Source organism: Gymnoscopelus microlampas, assembly GCF_963454915.1.
Source record: "Gymnoscopelus microlampas genome assembly, chromosome: 19".
Taxonomy (NCBI): Eukaryota; Metazoa; Chordata; class Actinopteri; order Myctophiformes; family Myctophidae; genus Gymnoscopelus; species Gymnoscopelus microlampas.
Genome location: NC_139956.1, coordinates 637,501 through 654,186, shown reverse-complemented (window position 1 = coordinate 654,186; position 16,686 = coordinate 637,501). Strand labels below are relative to the sequence as shown.

Below are 16,686 nucleotides of genomic sequence, written 5' to 3'. Positions count from 1 at the left end.
TGTAAAGGCAGATAACAAACTGTTTAAAAGTTATCGGAAAGATAGAAACTATGAAATATCGACCAATCAGAATAGGGGATGGGGCTAAGTAGCTGCAATCAAGGACAAGGACTCTACATCTAATCAAGTGACGTGACTCACAAGTCTGTACAACAACCCGTTCAAAAGTTATAGCAAAGAATAGGGACAACCAAATATCAACCAATAAGAAGAGGGGGCGGAGCTAAGTAACACCAATGAAGGACAAGGACTCTCAATCGAATCCAGTGAGTCGGGTTATGACTCTGTACGACAAACTGTTCAAAGGTTATGGCAAAAGATAGGAACTTTCAAATATCAACCAATCAGAAGAGGGGGCGTGGCTAAGTAACACCAATGAAGGACATGGACTTTCAACCAAAGAGGCAAGTCACAAGTGACTTTGAAAAGCAAGTCTAAAATTATGGCGAAAGATAGGAACTATAAACTATTGACCAATCAGAAAAGGGGGCGGGGTTAAGTAACACTAATGAAGAACACAGACTCTAAACTGAGTGCAAAGAGGCCACTCACTAGTGGCTACGACAAGCTGGTCAAAAGTTATGGCAAAATATAGGTGTTATCTATATTTATCGATATATTGAAGGGGGGGTTAAACCAATGAAAGACAATCTGATTCCAATGACATCAACCTCAAGTCTATATGACAATCTGCTCAAAAGTTACATAGAAAAAAGGAAAAACTTGACCTTGTAGATTGACTATTTTCACTTCCTATTTGGCGGTGAAACAAGGAAGTTTGACGCTTCGCCACTCACGCCGTTTTATGAAAACTCACGCTTTTGATAACTTTTCATCGTTAAGGTTTCTTGTGTACGCTGAGCGAGTTTGAGGTGATTCTGACCATCCTGCTATGAGGAGTTTGTTAAAGTACGAACCGTGAAAATGGCGGAAAATGCACTAATACAGTACTATAAATTTAAAATGTCCGATACATGTGTGTACCTGCCCTAACCATATTGCCTGGTCGTGGGGAAAACGAGCTGCTTGATTGGCTGAAAGGGAACAACTGCTGATTGGCTGAAGGGGTTGTCAGTCAACGTTACTACTCCCGCCCACAGCCAAATTGCCCATACAGGCGTGTAGGCCAGACTCACTCCTGAAATCAAATGCAAATGAGATTTCCGGAGGGAGGGGCGTTTACCAGGCTACTTACTAACACCAAATGTAGATAAAGATACTGCCAGTTTAGCTCAGCTGATGAAAAGGAAGGCAGATGGCTTTACAGAATGTTTTTATTTCCCTCAATAGATCCTCATCATCACCAATAATATCAATGTCAATAATATTTCTACACATAATGTGGTCATTAACAGTAAAGCTGTTATTTTTCTCTTAGGAAGTAAGTGATGCTGAGATGGAGCACGAGTTCAAATCCAGTATCCATGAACAGACCAGATGAAGAATAACATGATTTATTTAAAGACATTTACTAGATTCATCAGACTTCAGAGGTTGATCCTACCAATATGACGGCCTGGTTTCTGACTGGTATTATTTTTGGGAGCATTAAAATGATCCATGTCTACTGATTAGATCATAAAACTGGTCTCTCTTCTATAGTTATCTTTATCTCTGATACTGGTCTAATAGTTATCTTTTCTCTTTTACTGTTCTTTTAATGTCATGGTGTTGTGTGTTGTGACAACATGTGTCCAGATGGTAACCAAGGACAAGCAGAAGTAGCCTTGTACTTTTTATATAAATTATATTTTTGATATTGATATTTTGCTCAATAGACTGAGGAACAGTCATTTGACCTGTTGTATGTTTGATCATATAATTATCACAGTACCTTGTGCCTCTGATGTAAATACATTCATGTATGTTTGATCATATAAATATCACAGTACCTTGTGCCTCTGATGTAAATACATTCATGTATGTTTGATCATATAAATATCACAGTACCTTGTGCCTCTGATGTAAATACATTCATGTATGTTTGATCATATCATTATCACAGTACCTTGTGCCTCTGATGTAAATACATTCATGTCTGTTTGATGTGTGATATTTCATACAACAAACTGGGAACACTGTATATTTGACCTGTATGTTTGATCATGTAATTATCACTTATTATGTACCAGCCTTGTGCCTAAGTGTATATAAACCTTTATATTTGATGCATATTTGTACATAAACCTTTATAAGAACCAGTATGCGGGCGCAGGCCGGCACCAAATGAACCCCATTCTGTCAATTCAATTCAATTCAAAGGGCTTTATTGGCATGAGAAAACATACGTTTACATTGCCAAAGCAAAAAGCACAATACGACAATACAGCAATACAAACAAAACAAAGAAATATGTACATTTGAAAGTCAGAATCTTCAATAGATCAATTTCTATGTACCAAGATCACTGGGTGCAGGACTAGTGCAGGAATATACACAATGATTAGTCTTTAGGGTGGTTGTGTTCCGTTTGATATCCTGCCATGTCTCACTAGAACAGTGGTTTTCAACCACTGGTCCGGGGACCACCAGTGGTCCTTGAGGGGTTTCCAGGGGCTCCCCAGCCAAATTAATAGTTAGGAACCAAATTGACCCTTATGTGTCTAACTCTGAGAGTGTACAAATGGAACCAAATGGACCCTAACGGGTCCATTTGGTTCCATTTGTACACTCTCAGAGTTAAATGAACACTAATGGTGATGATACCGTGTAGATTGGGACCCCCAAGAAATCAAAATGGTTGAGTCCCTGGCATATCTTTTCAAATGGGGGTCCGTGGGCTAATATGTGTGAATTTGGGGGTCCTTGACACGAAAAAGGTTGAAAACCACTGTTTTAAACACGTTGAACCGGTTTCCGGCACCAAATGAACCCCATTCTGTCATGTCTCACTAGAACGCGCCTCACTAGCCAACACACAAGAGGAGGTTGAATGAACTGAAACCAGAGAAACCCAGAAATAATATGTTGGGAATTGATTGTATTAAACGTTGATAAAGTCATTAATATTACAGATGTACAGACAGATTTATCTCTGTAAAGACTTTGTTTCATTAAAACACACAGTTATTCATGTTGTTATGATCAACTTTATGTCAATAAACTCTATGTTCAAACATGATTTATTTCCTGTGTTCAGGTTTAGAAGCACTCGTTGTAAATCACTCCATGTCCTGTTTATAAATGACACTTACTGTATGCAGGATCTGGAGTCATTTAAAACCACGCATCGTGAGCTTGTAGATCTGCTATTTTTGATGCAGAGATTTATAATTATAATAAATGAACCTATACATATTATTATAATAATGATATATAATTATTATAATAATAAATGAACCTGTAGATTATTATAATCATTATATATAAGTATAATAATGAATTACAGATTAGCTTTATTTCTCAGTAGAATGTGTGTGTATTTCTAACTGCTTGTTCTTTGTGTTGTTTTATTTGCAGGATGTTTTATATTATATTATATTATTTTATTGTATTTAATGTGTCAGTGCAGGTTGAGGTCATGCAGGTGAAACAGCCTTGAACAGTTCTAATTCTCAGCACAGAGGACTGACTGACACTTCAGTATGAGCTTGTAGATCGGCTATTTTCAAAAGAGTACTTTTACTTTTGGTACTTCAAGTATTTCTTGTTGCCAATACTTTTGTACTTTGAACACAGGACTTTTATTGGAGTATTTATAAATTGTAGCTATATTATTATACACAATACAAATTATTTATTCTGACCCCCCCCCCCCCCCCCTCCCCCCCATCTGAACATATATTTTAGTTCCAGGGACCCCCAGAGAAGCACCTACTGTATCAAGAAAAAATGAATCAAAATGATACAAAGTGTTTAAAAAAAATGCTCATGGCTTTTCGAAATTTGTCAAAAAAAATTGCCGATCTACAAGCTCACAGCGCGTCTCTTGAGCTTGTATTTCATACATGGGCAACTGGCGGCCCGGGGGCCACATGCGGCCCCCACCTTCACTTAATGTGGCCCACAGGTTAATATCAGAATAGTGATATATTATAGATTTCAGCTGTTATGATTCTAAACATGTGAACATGACCCGCTTTAATTACTTCAGTCTATATTAGTAGCTTAATGACTAGTGTTAAAGGTAAGTGATATTTTTTTGTAAATATTATTTTTTTGTTAAAAAGGTTAAAGTATTGTGATAGTAATCATTGCTACAGAGTGTTTGTTGGGTCACATGGTCTCTCCAGCTCTTTAGTAAACACAATTTAGTACATTTACGGGTATTTGACAACATTTGAGCGAATCAGGAGAGAGCACTGAAAATGCATTTTTTGTTTAATAAAGAGCTGGAGAGACATGGAAACTCCTTATATGGACAGGACACTCTATAGTAACGAGCACTATCAGAACAAAGACCTATTTTGCAATTATTTGAATAATTGCAAATCCCTTACCCTACCTTTAACATTCTTTGTCTTTTTTATGTCCAATGTATTTGTATTTAAGTTCATAAAGATAACATAAGTATAACTAAATGCATTGGAAATTAAATGAAAATGTTACTTTTCGGGATTTCATTTCCAAAATAATAGCAGATCTACAAGCTCAAAACGCGTCGCAATGTGACGCGTTTTGAGCTTGTAGATCTGCTATTTTTGCTACTTTTGCGTGATATAGAATGTCAGACAGACAGACAGACAGACAGACAGACAGACAGACAGACAGACAGTACAATGTGTTCCTCTGTAGTGAGTGTGTTCATATATAATGGCCCTCTGCATCATCACAGTTACATCACCACTGTAGATACTATGTTAAATCATCTTAGCTGGGGACCCCCTGGGACCCCCTGGACCCCCCACATCTCTCTCTATATATATATGTAGTCGCCAGGGGGCGATAGGTGTCGCTGCATCGCATCAAACAGCAGAACAAAGCAGCAGCAGCAGAAGAAGAAGAAAAGGAGGCGGGGCTTCCACCGTTTTTATCGCTTTATTTTTTCCATGAAAAACATAAATAAATGAAATAAAACATTTATATTAAATAAAACATATTCACACATAAAGCACAGAGGGAGCAGCTTTCACACGGTCACCCGTTTCTCTGTAACACCCCGGAAGTCACCTCAACAACAACAAACCAGGAGAAGAAGAAAAAGAAACACAATGTAAGTGAGTTAGCTTAGCGGCTAGCGGCTAGCATCCCCCTGTGTGAGTTTATAGATCTATCCTCTGAGCTGTAAGGCTGACACTGGGTTTATAGATCTATGTACCGCGTTGTTGTTGTTGTTAGCATGTGTGTGGCTAAGCTACTAGCTAGTAGCATCAGCGTTAGCATGTCGATGCTAGCATGTTATGTAACTTATAGATCTGATCTATAGATCCTCAGACTCTATAGTGTAAATATCAGATCTACAAGCTGCTGTTACAGCAGTTATAGAGCCTTAAGGGTCCATTTGGTTACATTCTGCACTTTATCAGAGTTACACATGTAACCAAATGGACCCTTACAGGTCTGTAAGATCTGTATCTGTAAGATCTACAAGATCTGCAGGGTCCATTTGGTTACATGTGTAACTTTACTGGGGGTCCCTGGCTCTATATATGTTCATATCGGGATCCCTGGAGCTATATGTGTTCAGATTGGGGTCCCTGACACTGTATATATTATTTATTATGAAGATCTTATTATGTAGATCTGCTATTTTTGAATAGCCAAAGTATAAAAGGTTAAAGTGGTTAAAATGATTGTGATGCTTTATTAACACATTTATATTAACACATTTTGCTGGGGACCCCCTGGAACCCCCCCAAGAGGGGTTTGAAAACATGAGTGGTCCTTGGGTCCCTAAATAAAGGGGGTCCCCAGCTAATAGAGTTTAATAGAGCATCAACATTTAAACCTGTTTGACACTGTGCTCATAGTGAGTGCCGTGCTATGAGCTTGTAGATCTGCTGTTTTATTTTATCTGAAAAAATCTTGAACATTTGTGCAAATCTTTGAATATATATATTTTCTAAAGAGAACATTTTTAACTCAAATCAGTGCTTCTGGGGGGTCCCTGGAACAACATATTTTGAGATGGGGGTCCGCGGCCAAATACAAATCATTTTGGGGGTCCTTGACATGAAAATGTTTGAGAACCACTGATATATGGTACTGGATATAAATATAGATATGATATATGAGCTTGTATATCTGCTATTTTTGAATATCCAAAGAAATCTAAAAATGACACACAGATACCTTCCCGACTAAATGGCTTTTTAAAAGCCATTTAAGCCATAACTAGGCTAAGTTTGAACTAAGTTTGAAAAAAGCATTATTTTACACTTTGGGCTATTAAAAAATAGCAGATCTACAAGCTCATAGCGCGGCACCGAGTGCCGCGCTATGAGCTTGTAGATCTGCTATTTTTGAATAATCGTGAAAATGTGTGCAAATCTTTGAATATATATCTTTTTAAAGCGATCATTTTTAACTCAAATCTTTGCTTCTGGGGGGTCCCTGGAACAACATATTTTGATGGGGGTCCGCGGCCAAATACATATCATTTTGGGGGTCCTTGACATGAAAAAGATGGAGCACCACTGATATAGAAACATACGTTTTTCAGAAAACTGTTGAGATTTAGGAGACATGTAGAATCGGCTTCAGGTCTCAATGGGTTAAATGAAGTCCACAATCATAACACCAGAGGCAGCTCCACTCATCATGTTCATAAAAAACAACCAAATCTAAACTAATCATGTTCTAAATATAATGTTGTGTTTTGTCAGATGGACGACTACAGCTCTGTTGCTATGGGCAACCAGACTACAGTCGCCATGGACAACCAGCCCACGGTTGCTACGGACAACCAGAACCCTGTTGCCATGGACAACCAGAACACCATGGTTGCCGGGGACAACCAGACTGTCGTGGGCGTCGCCATGGACAACCACAGCGAGGTTGTCGTGGAGAACCAGGCCGTGGTCGCTACAGGGGATGGGACCGTTGCTACGGGCGATGGGACCGTTGCTACGGGCGATGGGACCGTTGCTACGGGCGACGGGACCGTTGCTACGGACAACAACCAGAGCGACAGCGCCGCCGCCGTCGCCGGGACGACCAACGAGGTGGGCGGAGTCACGGGGCGACAGGAGAAGAAGAGGAAGAAGAAGGAGAAGAAAGAGGAGAAGAAGAGACGGAAGAGGAATAAAAAGAAAGAGAAGAAGTAAGACTGTTTTTATTATTCATTTCATTATCAATGATTCTTTCTGACTAAAAGGTGATATTTAGTTACATTCTGACTAAAAGATGATATTTAGTTACATTCTGACTAAAAGGTGATATTTAGTTACATTCTGACTAAAAGGTGATATTTAGTTACATTCTGACTAAAAGGTGATATTTAGTTACATTCTGACTAAAAGATGATATTTAGTTACATTCTGACTAAAAGGTGATATTTAGTTACATTCTGACTAAAAGATGATATTTAGTTACATTCTGACTAAAAGGTGATATTTAGTTACATTCTGACTAAAAGATGATATTTAGTTGCATTCTGACTAAAAGGTGATATTTAGTTACATTCTGACTAAAAGATGATATTTAGTTACATTCTGACTAAAAGGTGATATTTAGTTACATTCTGACTAAAAGGTGATATTTAGTTACATTCTGACTAAAAGATGATATTTAGTTACATTCTGACTAAAAGGTGATATTTAGTTGCATTCTGACTAAAAGGTGATATTTAGTTACATTCTGACTAAAAGATGATATTTAGTTACATTCTGACTAAAAGGTGATATTTAGTTACATTCTGACTAAAAGATGATATTTAGTTACATTCTGACTAAAAGGTGATATTTAGTTACATTCTGACTAAAAGGTGATATTTAGTTACATTCTGACTAAAAGATGATATTTAGTTACATTCTGACTAAAAGGTGATATTTAGTTACATTCTGACTAAAAGATGATATTTAGTTACATTCTGACTAAAAGGTGATATTTAGTTACATTCTGACTAAAAGATGATATTTAGTTACATTCTGACTAAAAGGTGATATTTAGTTACATTCTGACTAAAAGGTGATATTTAGTTACATTCTGACTAAAAGGTGATATTTAGTTACATTCTGACTAAAAGGTGATATTTAGTTACATTCTGACTAAAAGGTGATATTTAGTTACATTCTGACTAAAAGGTGATATTTAGTTACATTCTGACTAAAAGGTGATATTTAGTTACATTCTGACTAAAAGGTGATATTTAGTTACATTCTGACTAAAAGGTGATATTTAGTTACATTCTGACTAAAAGGTGATATTTAGTTACATTCTGACTAAAAGATGATATTTAGTTACATTCTGACTAAAAGGTGATATTTAGTTACATTCTGACTAAAAGGTGATATTTAGTTACATTCTGACTAAAAGGTGATATTTAGTTACATTCTGACTAAAAGATGATATTTAGTTACATTCTGACTAAAAGGTGATATTTAGTTACATTCTGACTAAAAGGTGATATTTAGTTACATTCTGACTAAAAGGTGATATTTAGTTACATTCTGACTAAAAGATGATATTTAGTTACATTCTGACTAAAAGGTGATATTTAGTTACATTCTGACTAAAAGGTGATATTTAGTTACATTCTGACTAAAAGGTGATATTTAGTTACATTCTGACTAAAAGATGATATTTAGTTACATTCTGACTAAAAGGTGATATTTAGTTACATTCTGACAAAAAGGTGATATTTAGTTACATTCTGACTAAAAGATGATATTTAGTTACATTCTGACTAAAAGGTGATATTTAGTTACATTCTGACTAAAAGATGATATTTAGTTACATTCTGACTAAAAGGTGATATTTAGTTACATTCTGACTAAAAGATGATATTTAGTTACATTCTGACTAAAAGGTGATATTTAGTTACATTCTGACTAAAAGGTGATATTTAGTTACATTCTGACTAAAAGATGATATTTGGTTACATTCTGACTAAAAGGTGATATTTAGTTACATTCTGACTAAAAGGTGATATTTAGTTACATTCTGACTAAAAGATGATATTTAGTTACATTCTGACTAAAAGGTGATATTTAGTTACATTCTGACTAAAAGGTGATATTTAGTTACATTCTGACTAAAAGATGATATTTAGTTACATTCTGACTAAAAGGTGATATTTAGTTACATTCTGACTAAAAGGTGATATTTAGTTACATTCTGACTAAAAGATGATATTTAGTTACATTCTGACTAAAAGATGATATTTAGTTACATTCTGACTAAAAGGTGATATTTAGTTACATTCTGACTAAAAGGTGATATTTAGTTACATTCTGACTAAAAGGTGATATTTAGTTACATTCTGACTAAAAGGTGATATTTAGTTACATTCTGACTAAAAGGTGATATTTAGTTACATTCTGACTAAAAGGTGATATTTAGTTACATTCTGACTAAAAGATGATATTTAGTTACATTCTGACTAAAAGGTGATATTTAGTTACATTCTGACTAAAAGGTGATATTTAGTTATATTCTGACTAAAAGGTGATATTTAGTTACATTCTGACTAAAAGGTGATATTTAGTTACATTCTGACTAAAAGGTGATATTTAGTTACATTCTGACTAAAAGGTGATATTTAGTTACATTCTGACTAAAAGATGATATTTAGTTACATTCTGACTAAAAGGTGATATTTAGTTACATTCTGACTAAAAGATGATATTTAGTTACATTCTGACTAAAAGGTGATATTTAGTTACATTCTGACTAAAAGATGATATTTAGTTACATTCTGACTAAAAGGTGATATTTAGTTACATTCTGACTAAAAGATGATATTTAGTTGCATTCTGACTAAAAGGTGATATTTAGTTACATTCTGACTAAAAGATGATATTTAGTTACATTCTGACTAAAAGGTGATATTTAGTTACATTCTGACTAAAAGATGATATTTAGTTACATTCTGACTAAAAGGTGATATTTAGTTACATTCTGACTAAAAGGTGATATTTAGTTACATTCTGACTAAAAGATGATATTTAGTTACATTCTGACTAAAAGGTGATATTTAGTTACATTCTGACTAAAAGATGATATTTAGTTACATTCTGACTAAAAGGTGATATTTAGTTACATTCTGACTAAAAGATGATATTTAGTTACATTCTGACTAAAAGGTGATATTTAGTTACATTCTGACTAAAAGGTGATATTTAGTTACATTCTGACTAAAAGGTGATATTTAGTTACATTCTGACTAAAAGGTGATATTTAGTTACATTCTGACTAAAAGGTGATATTTAGTTACATTCTGACTAAAAGGTGATATTTAGTTACATTCTGACTAAAAGGTGATATTTAGTTACATTCTGACTAAAAGGTGATATTTAGTTACATTCTGACTAAAAGGTGATATTTAGTTACATTCTGACTAAAAGGTGATATTTAGTTACATTCTGACTAAAAGATGATATTTAGTTACATTCTGACTAAAAGGTGATATTTAGTTACATTCTGACTAAAAGGTGATATTTAGTTACATTCTGACTAAAAGGTGATATTTAGTTACATTCTGACTAAAAGATGATATTTAGTTACATTCTGACTAAAAGGTGATATTTAGTTACATTCTGACTAAAAGGTGATATTTAGTTACATTCTGACTAAAAGGTGATATTTAGTTACATTCTGACTAAAAGATGATATTTAGTTACATTCTGACTAAAAGGTGATATTTAGTTACATTCTGACTAAAAGGTGATATTTAGTTACATTCTGACTAAAAGGTGATATTTAGTTACATTCTGACTAAAAGATGATATTTAGTTACATTCTGACTAAAAGGTGATATTTAGTTACATTCTGACAAAAAGGTGATATTTAGTTACATTCTGACTAAAAGATGATATTTAGTTACATTCTGACTAAAAGGTGATATTTAGTTACATTCTGACTAAAAGATGATATTTAGTTACATTCTGACTAAAAGGTGATATTTAGTTACATTCTGACTAAAAGATGATATTTAGTTACATTCTGACTAAAAGGTGATATTTAGTTACATTCTGACTAAAAGGTGATATTTAGTTACATTCTGACTAAAAGATGATATTTGGTTACATTCTGACTAAAAGGTGATATTTAGTTACATTCTGACTAAAAGGTGATATTTAGTTACATTCTGACTAAAAGATGATATTTAGTTACATTCTGACTAAAAGGTGATATTTAGTTACATTCTGACTAAAAGGTGATATTTAGTTACATTCTGACTAAAAGATGATATTTAGTTACATTCTGACTAAAAGGTGATATTTAGTTACATTCTGACTAAAAGGTGATATTTAGTTACATTCTGACTAAAAGATGATATTTAGTTACATTCTGACTAAAAGATGATATTTAGTTACATTCTGACTAAAAGGTGATATTTAGTTACATTCTGACTAAAAGGTGATATTTAGTTACATTCTGACTAAAAGGTGATATTTAGTTACATTCTGACTAAAAGGTGATATTTAGTTACATTCTGACTAAAAGGTGATATTTAGTTACATTCTGACTAAAAGGTGATATTTAGTTACATTCTGACTAAAAGATGATATTTAGTTACATTCTGACTAAAAGGTGATATTTAGTTACATTCTGACTAAAAGGTGATATTTAGTTATATTCTGACTAAAAGGTGATATTTAGTTACATTCTGACTAAAAGGTGATATTTAGTTACATTCTGACTAAAAGGTGATATTTAGTTACATTCTGACTAAAAGGTGATATTTAGTTACATTCTGACTAAAAGATGATATTTAGTTACATTCTGACTAAAAGGTGATATTTAGTTACATTCTGACTAAAAGGTGATATTTAGTTACATTCTGACTAAAAGATGATATTTAGTTACATTCTGACTAAAAGATGATATTTAGTTACATTCTGACTAAAAGATGATATTTAGTTACATTCTGACTAAAAGATGATATTTAGTTACATTCTGACTAAAAGGTGATATTTAGTTGCATTCTGACTAAAAGGTGATATTTAGTTACATTCTGACTAAAAGGTGATATTTAGTTACATTCTGACTAAAAGGTGATATTTAGTTACATTCTGACTAAAAGGTGATATTTAGTTACATTCTGACTAAAAGATGATATTTAGTTACATTCTGACTAAAAGATGATATTTAGTTACATTCTGACTAAAAGATGATATTTAGTTACATTCTGACTAAAAGGTGATATTTAGTTACATTCTGACTAAAAGATGATATTTAGTTACATTCTGACTAAAAGATGATATTTAGTTACATTCTGACTAAAAGGTGATATTTAGTTACATTCTGACTAAAAGGTGATATTTAGTTACATTCTGACTAAAAGGTGATATTTAGTTACATTCTGACTAAAAGATGATATTTAGTTACATTCTGACTAAAAGGTGATATTTAGTTACATTCTGACTAAAAGGTGATATTTAGTTACATTCTGACTAAAAGGTGATATTTAGTTACATTCTGACTAAAAGGTGATATTTAGTTACATTCTGACTAAAAGGTGATATTTAGTTACATTCTGACTAAAAGGTGATATTTAGTTGCATTCTGACTAAAAGGTGATATTTAGTTACATTCTGACTAAAAGGTGATATTTAGTTACATTCTGACTAAAAGATGATATTTAGTTACATTCTGACTAAAAGGTGATATTTAGTTACATTCTGACTAAAAGGTGATATTTAGTTACATTCTGACTAAAAGGTGATATTTAGTTACATTCTGACTAAAAGGTGATATTTAGTTACATTCTGACTAAAAGGTGATATTTAGTTACATTCTGACTAAAAGGTGATATTTAGTTACATTCTGACTAAAAGGTGATATTTAGTTACAAAGTGCAACATTTTCTGATCCATTTGAAAACTTTTTTTAATTGATTTGATTAAAGTTTCTATTTGACAACATTTAACTAGTTTTATCAGAGAGGCTCTGATCACAGTTCTCTAAACAGATCAAAGCGTGATGATGATCACATGACGTTTCAATGTAGAGAACTTTATAAAACAGATGATCAGGAGGAGTTTGCTTTCAGGCCCCGACGGGCAAGACGGTGTGTCTGAGTGTGTCTGAGTGTGTCTGAGTGTGTCTGAGTGTGTCTGAGTGTGTCTGAGTGTGGTTAGAGTGTGTCTGAGTGTGGTTAGAGTGTGTCTGAGTGTGGTTAGAGTGTGTCTGAGTGTGTCTGAGTGTGTCTGAGTGTGTCTGAGTGTGGTTAGAGTGTGTCTGAGTGTGTCTGAGTGTGTCTGAGTGTGGTTAGAGTGTGTCTGAGTGTGTCTGAGTGTGTCTGAGTGTGTCTGAGTGTGTCTGAGTGTGTCTGAGTGTGTCTGAGTGTGTCTGAGTGTGGTTAGAGTGTGGTTAGAGTGTGTCTGAGTGTGTCTGAGTGTGTCTGAGTGTGTCTGAGTGTGTCTGAGTGTGTCTGAGTGTGGTTAGAGTGTGGTTTGCAATTCTTACTACGTAAATTAATACCATAATACTTCGCCATTCTAGTACATCACACAAAAGTAGCAAAAATAGCAGATCTACAAGCTCAAAACGCGCCGCATCGCGGCGCGTTTTGAGCTTGTAGATCTGCTATTTTTGCTACTTTTGAATTAGAATCCTGAAAAGTAAAAATGTAATTTCCAATGCATTTAGTTATACTTATGTTAACTTTATGAACTTAAATACAAATATACATTGGACATAACAAAGACAATAGAATGTTAATACTAGTCATTAAGCTACTAATATAGACTGAAGTCATTAAAGCGGGTCATGTTTACATGTTATGAATCATAACAGCTGAAATCTATAATATAACACTATTCTGATATTAACCTGTGGGACACATTAAGTGAAGGTGGGGGCCGCATTAAGTGAAGGTGGGGGCCGCATTAAGTGAAGGTGGGGGCCACATTAAGTGAAGGTGGGGGCCGCATTAAGTGAAGGTGGGGGCCACATTAAGTGAAGGTGGGGGCCACATTAAGTGAAGGTGGGGGCCGCATTAAGTGAAGGTGGGGGCCGCATTAAGTGAAGGTGGGGGCCACATTAAGTGAAGGTGGGGGCCGCATTAAGTGAAGGTGGGGGCCGCATTAAGTGAAGGTGGGGGCCGCATTAAGTGAAGGTGGGGGCCACATTAAGTGAAGGTGGGGGCCGCATTAAGTGAAGGTGGGGGCCACATTAAGTGAAGGTGGGGGCCACATTAAGTGAAGGTGGGGGCCGCATTAAGTGAAGGTGGGGGCCGCATTAAGTGAAGGTGGGGGCCGCATTAATACTAATAGAGAGAAAAGGTTCAAGGTTGTACTTTATTGTTGGATGTTGTGCACGGCTACATTAAACTACATAATAATAATACTTAGCCACATCATAATAATAATGGTATTAAAATACATACATAGGAGTTAAACTTCAACATAATTAGCTTGATTGATGCTTGATTCAACACTTAAATGTTTGATATTCATTCAGTTACATTTCAACCCATTAATGTTGTCATTTTAACATGTCTTTGGCTGTTCACAAATAGCAGATCTAAGAGAATGTGTTTTTCAACTCAAACTTAAATCTTTGATTTTACAAATGTCTTCTAAATCCTAACCGTTTATTGAAAAACACTCATGTTGCTATAATATCAGTGGTTCTCAAACTTTTTCATGTCAAGGACCCCCACAATTATATGTGTTTTGGCCACGGACCCCCATCTCAAAATATGTTGTTCGAGGGAGGGACCCCCAGAAGCAAAGATTTGAGTTAAAAATGTTCGCTTTAAAACATATATATATATATATATATATATATATATATATATATATATATATATATATATATATTCAAAGATTTACATTTTGAACACCTTTTCACGATCTTTCAAAAATAGCAGATCTGCAAGCTCATAGCGCAGCACGCGGTGCCGCGCTATGAGCTTGTAGATCTGCTATATCCTCCATGCACACATTTCTAATGTGTAATAATGTAATAATGAGTCACACTGACGTTGACACACGTTCTGCTGACACACAGTGCCAAGAAGAAGACGCCTCCGCGACAGCAGGGGGCGACGGCGTCTCCGAGCAAAGCGGGCGAGGAGGTGGAGGGAGTGAGGGTGAAGAAGTGTTGTAAAGGAGAGAGGAGGCGCTGGGACAAGAGCCACTACTGTGTGTTCTGTAGACGGCCTCAGATGAAGATAGGGCGCCACCTACTGGTGGCTCACAGGACTGAGGCCGAGGTGCAGAAAGCTGCTGCTTTTCCTAAAGGATCCAAACAGAGACTTTTATTACTGGAGCAGCTACGCTGTAGAGGAGACTACAGACACAACATAGAGGTGAGACATGTGTCTGTCTGTCTGTCTGTCTGTCTGTCTGTCTGTCTGTCTGTCTGTCTGTCTGTCTGTCTGTCTGTCTGCCTGTCTGTCTGTCTGTCTGTCTGTCTGTCTGTCTACTGGAGCAGCTACGCTGTAGAGGAGACTACAGACACAACATAGAGGTGAGACATGTGTCTGTCTGTCTGTCTGTCTGTCTGTCTGTCTGTCTGTCTGTCTGTCTGTCTGTCTGTCTGCCTGTCTGTCTGTCTGTCTGTCTGTCTGTCTGTCTACTGGAGCAGCTACGCTGTAGAGGAGACTACAGACACAACATAGAGGTGAGACATGTGTCTGTCTGTCTGTCTGTCTGTCTGTCTGTCTGTCTGTCTGTCTGTCTGTCTGCCTGTCTGTCTGTCTGTCTGTCTGTCTGTCTGTCTGTCTGTCTGTCTGTCTGTCTACTGGAGCAGCTACGCTGTAGAGGAGACTACAGACACAACATAGAGGTGAGACATGTGTCTGTCTGTCTGTCTGTCTGTCTGTCTGTCTGTCTGTCTGTCTGCCTGTCTGTCTGTCTGTCTGTCTGTCTGTCTGTCTACTGGAGCAGCTACGCTGTAGAGGAGACTACAGACACAACATAGAGGTGAGACATGTGTCTGTCTGTCTGTCTGTCTGTCTGTCTGTCTGTCTGTCTGTCTGTCTGTCTGTCTACTGGAGCAGCTACGCTGTAGAGGAGACTACAGACACAACATAGAGGTGAGACATGTGTCTGTCTGTCTGTCTGTCTGTCTGTCTGTCTGTCTGTCTGTCTGTCTGCCTGTCTGTCTGTCTGTCTGTCTGTCTGTCTGTCTACTGGAGCAGCTACGCTGTAGAGGAGACTACAGACACAACATAGAGGTGAGACATGTGTCTGTCTGTCTGTCTGTCTGTCTGTCTGTCTGTCTGTCTGTCTGTCTGTCTACTGGAGCAGCTACGCTGTAGAGGAGACTACAGACACAACATAGAGGTGAGACATGTGTCTGTCTGTCTGTCTGTCTGTCTGTCTGTCTGTCTGTCTGTCTACTGGAGCAGCTACGCTGTAGAGGAGACTACAGACACAACATAGAGGTGAGACATGTGTCTGTCTGTCTGCCTGTCTGTCTGTCTGTCTGTCTGTCTGTCTGTCTGTCTGTCTGTCTGTCTACTGGAGCAGCTACGCTGTAGAGGAGACTACAGACACAACATAGAGGTGAGACATGTGTCTGTCTGTCTGTCTGTCTGTCTGTCTGTCTGTCTGTCTGTCTGTCTGTCTGTCTGTCTGCCTGTCTGTCTGTCTGTCTGTCTGTCTGTCTGTCTGTCTGTCTGTCTGTCTG

At 36.2% G+C, this 16,686-nt stretch overlaps 2 protein-coding genes across 2 annotated transcripts in view; both read left to right on the top strand.

Annotated features, from left to right (window-relative positions):
* The window catches only part of LOC311035148 (uncharacterized protein), a 62,254-nt gene extending 59,680 nt beyond the window's left edge, over positions 1-2,574 (top strand). Inside the window, exon 22 of the mRNA XM_084043227.1 lies at positions 1,379-2,574. The gene's annotated coding sequence lies outside the window, so the exon portion shown is untranslated. The remainder of the gene's footprint in view (positions 1-1,378) is intronic.
* A 2,385-nt stretch (positions 2,575-4,959) lies between these two features.
* Positions 4,960-16,686, top strand: part of LOC311035147 (uncharacterized protein) — a gene marked incomplete at its 3' end in the record, with an annotated part of 40,320 nt that continues 28,593 nt past the window's right edge. Inside the window, exons 1-3 of the mRNA XM_084043226.1 lie at positions 4,960-5,152; positions 6,765-7,201; positions 15,061-15,361. Coding sequence (XP_083899352.1) covers positions 6,765-7,201; positions 15,061-15,361 — 738 coding nt within the window. The 5' untranslated portion in view covers positions 4,960-5,152. The remainder of the gene's footprint in view (positions 5,153-6,764; positions 7,202-15,060; positions 15,362-16,686) is intronic.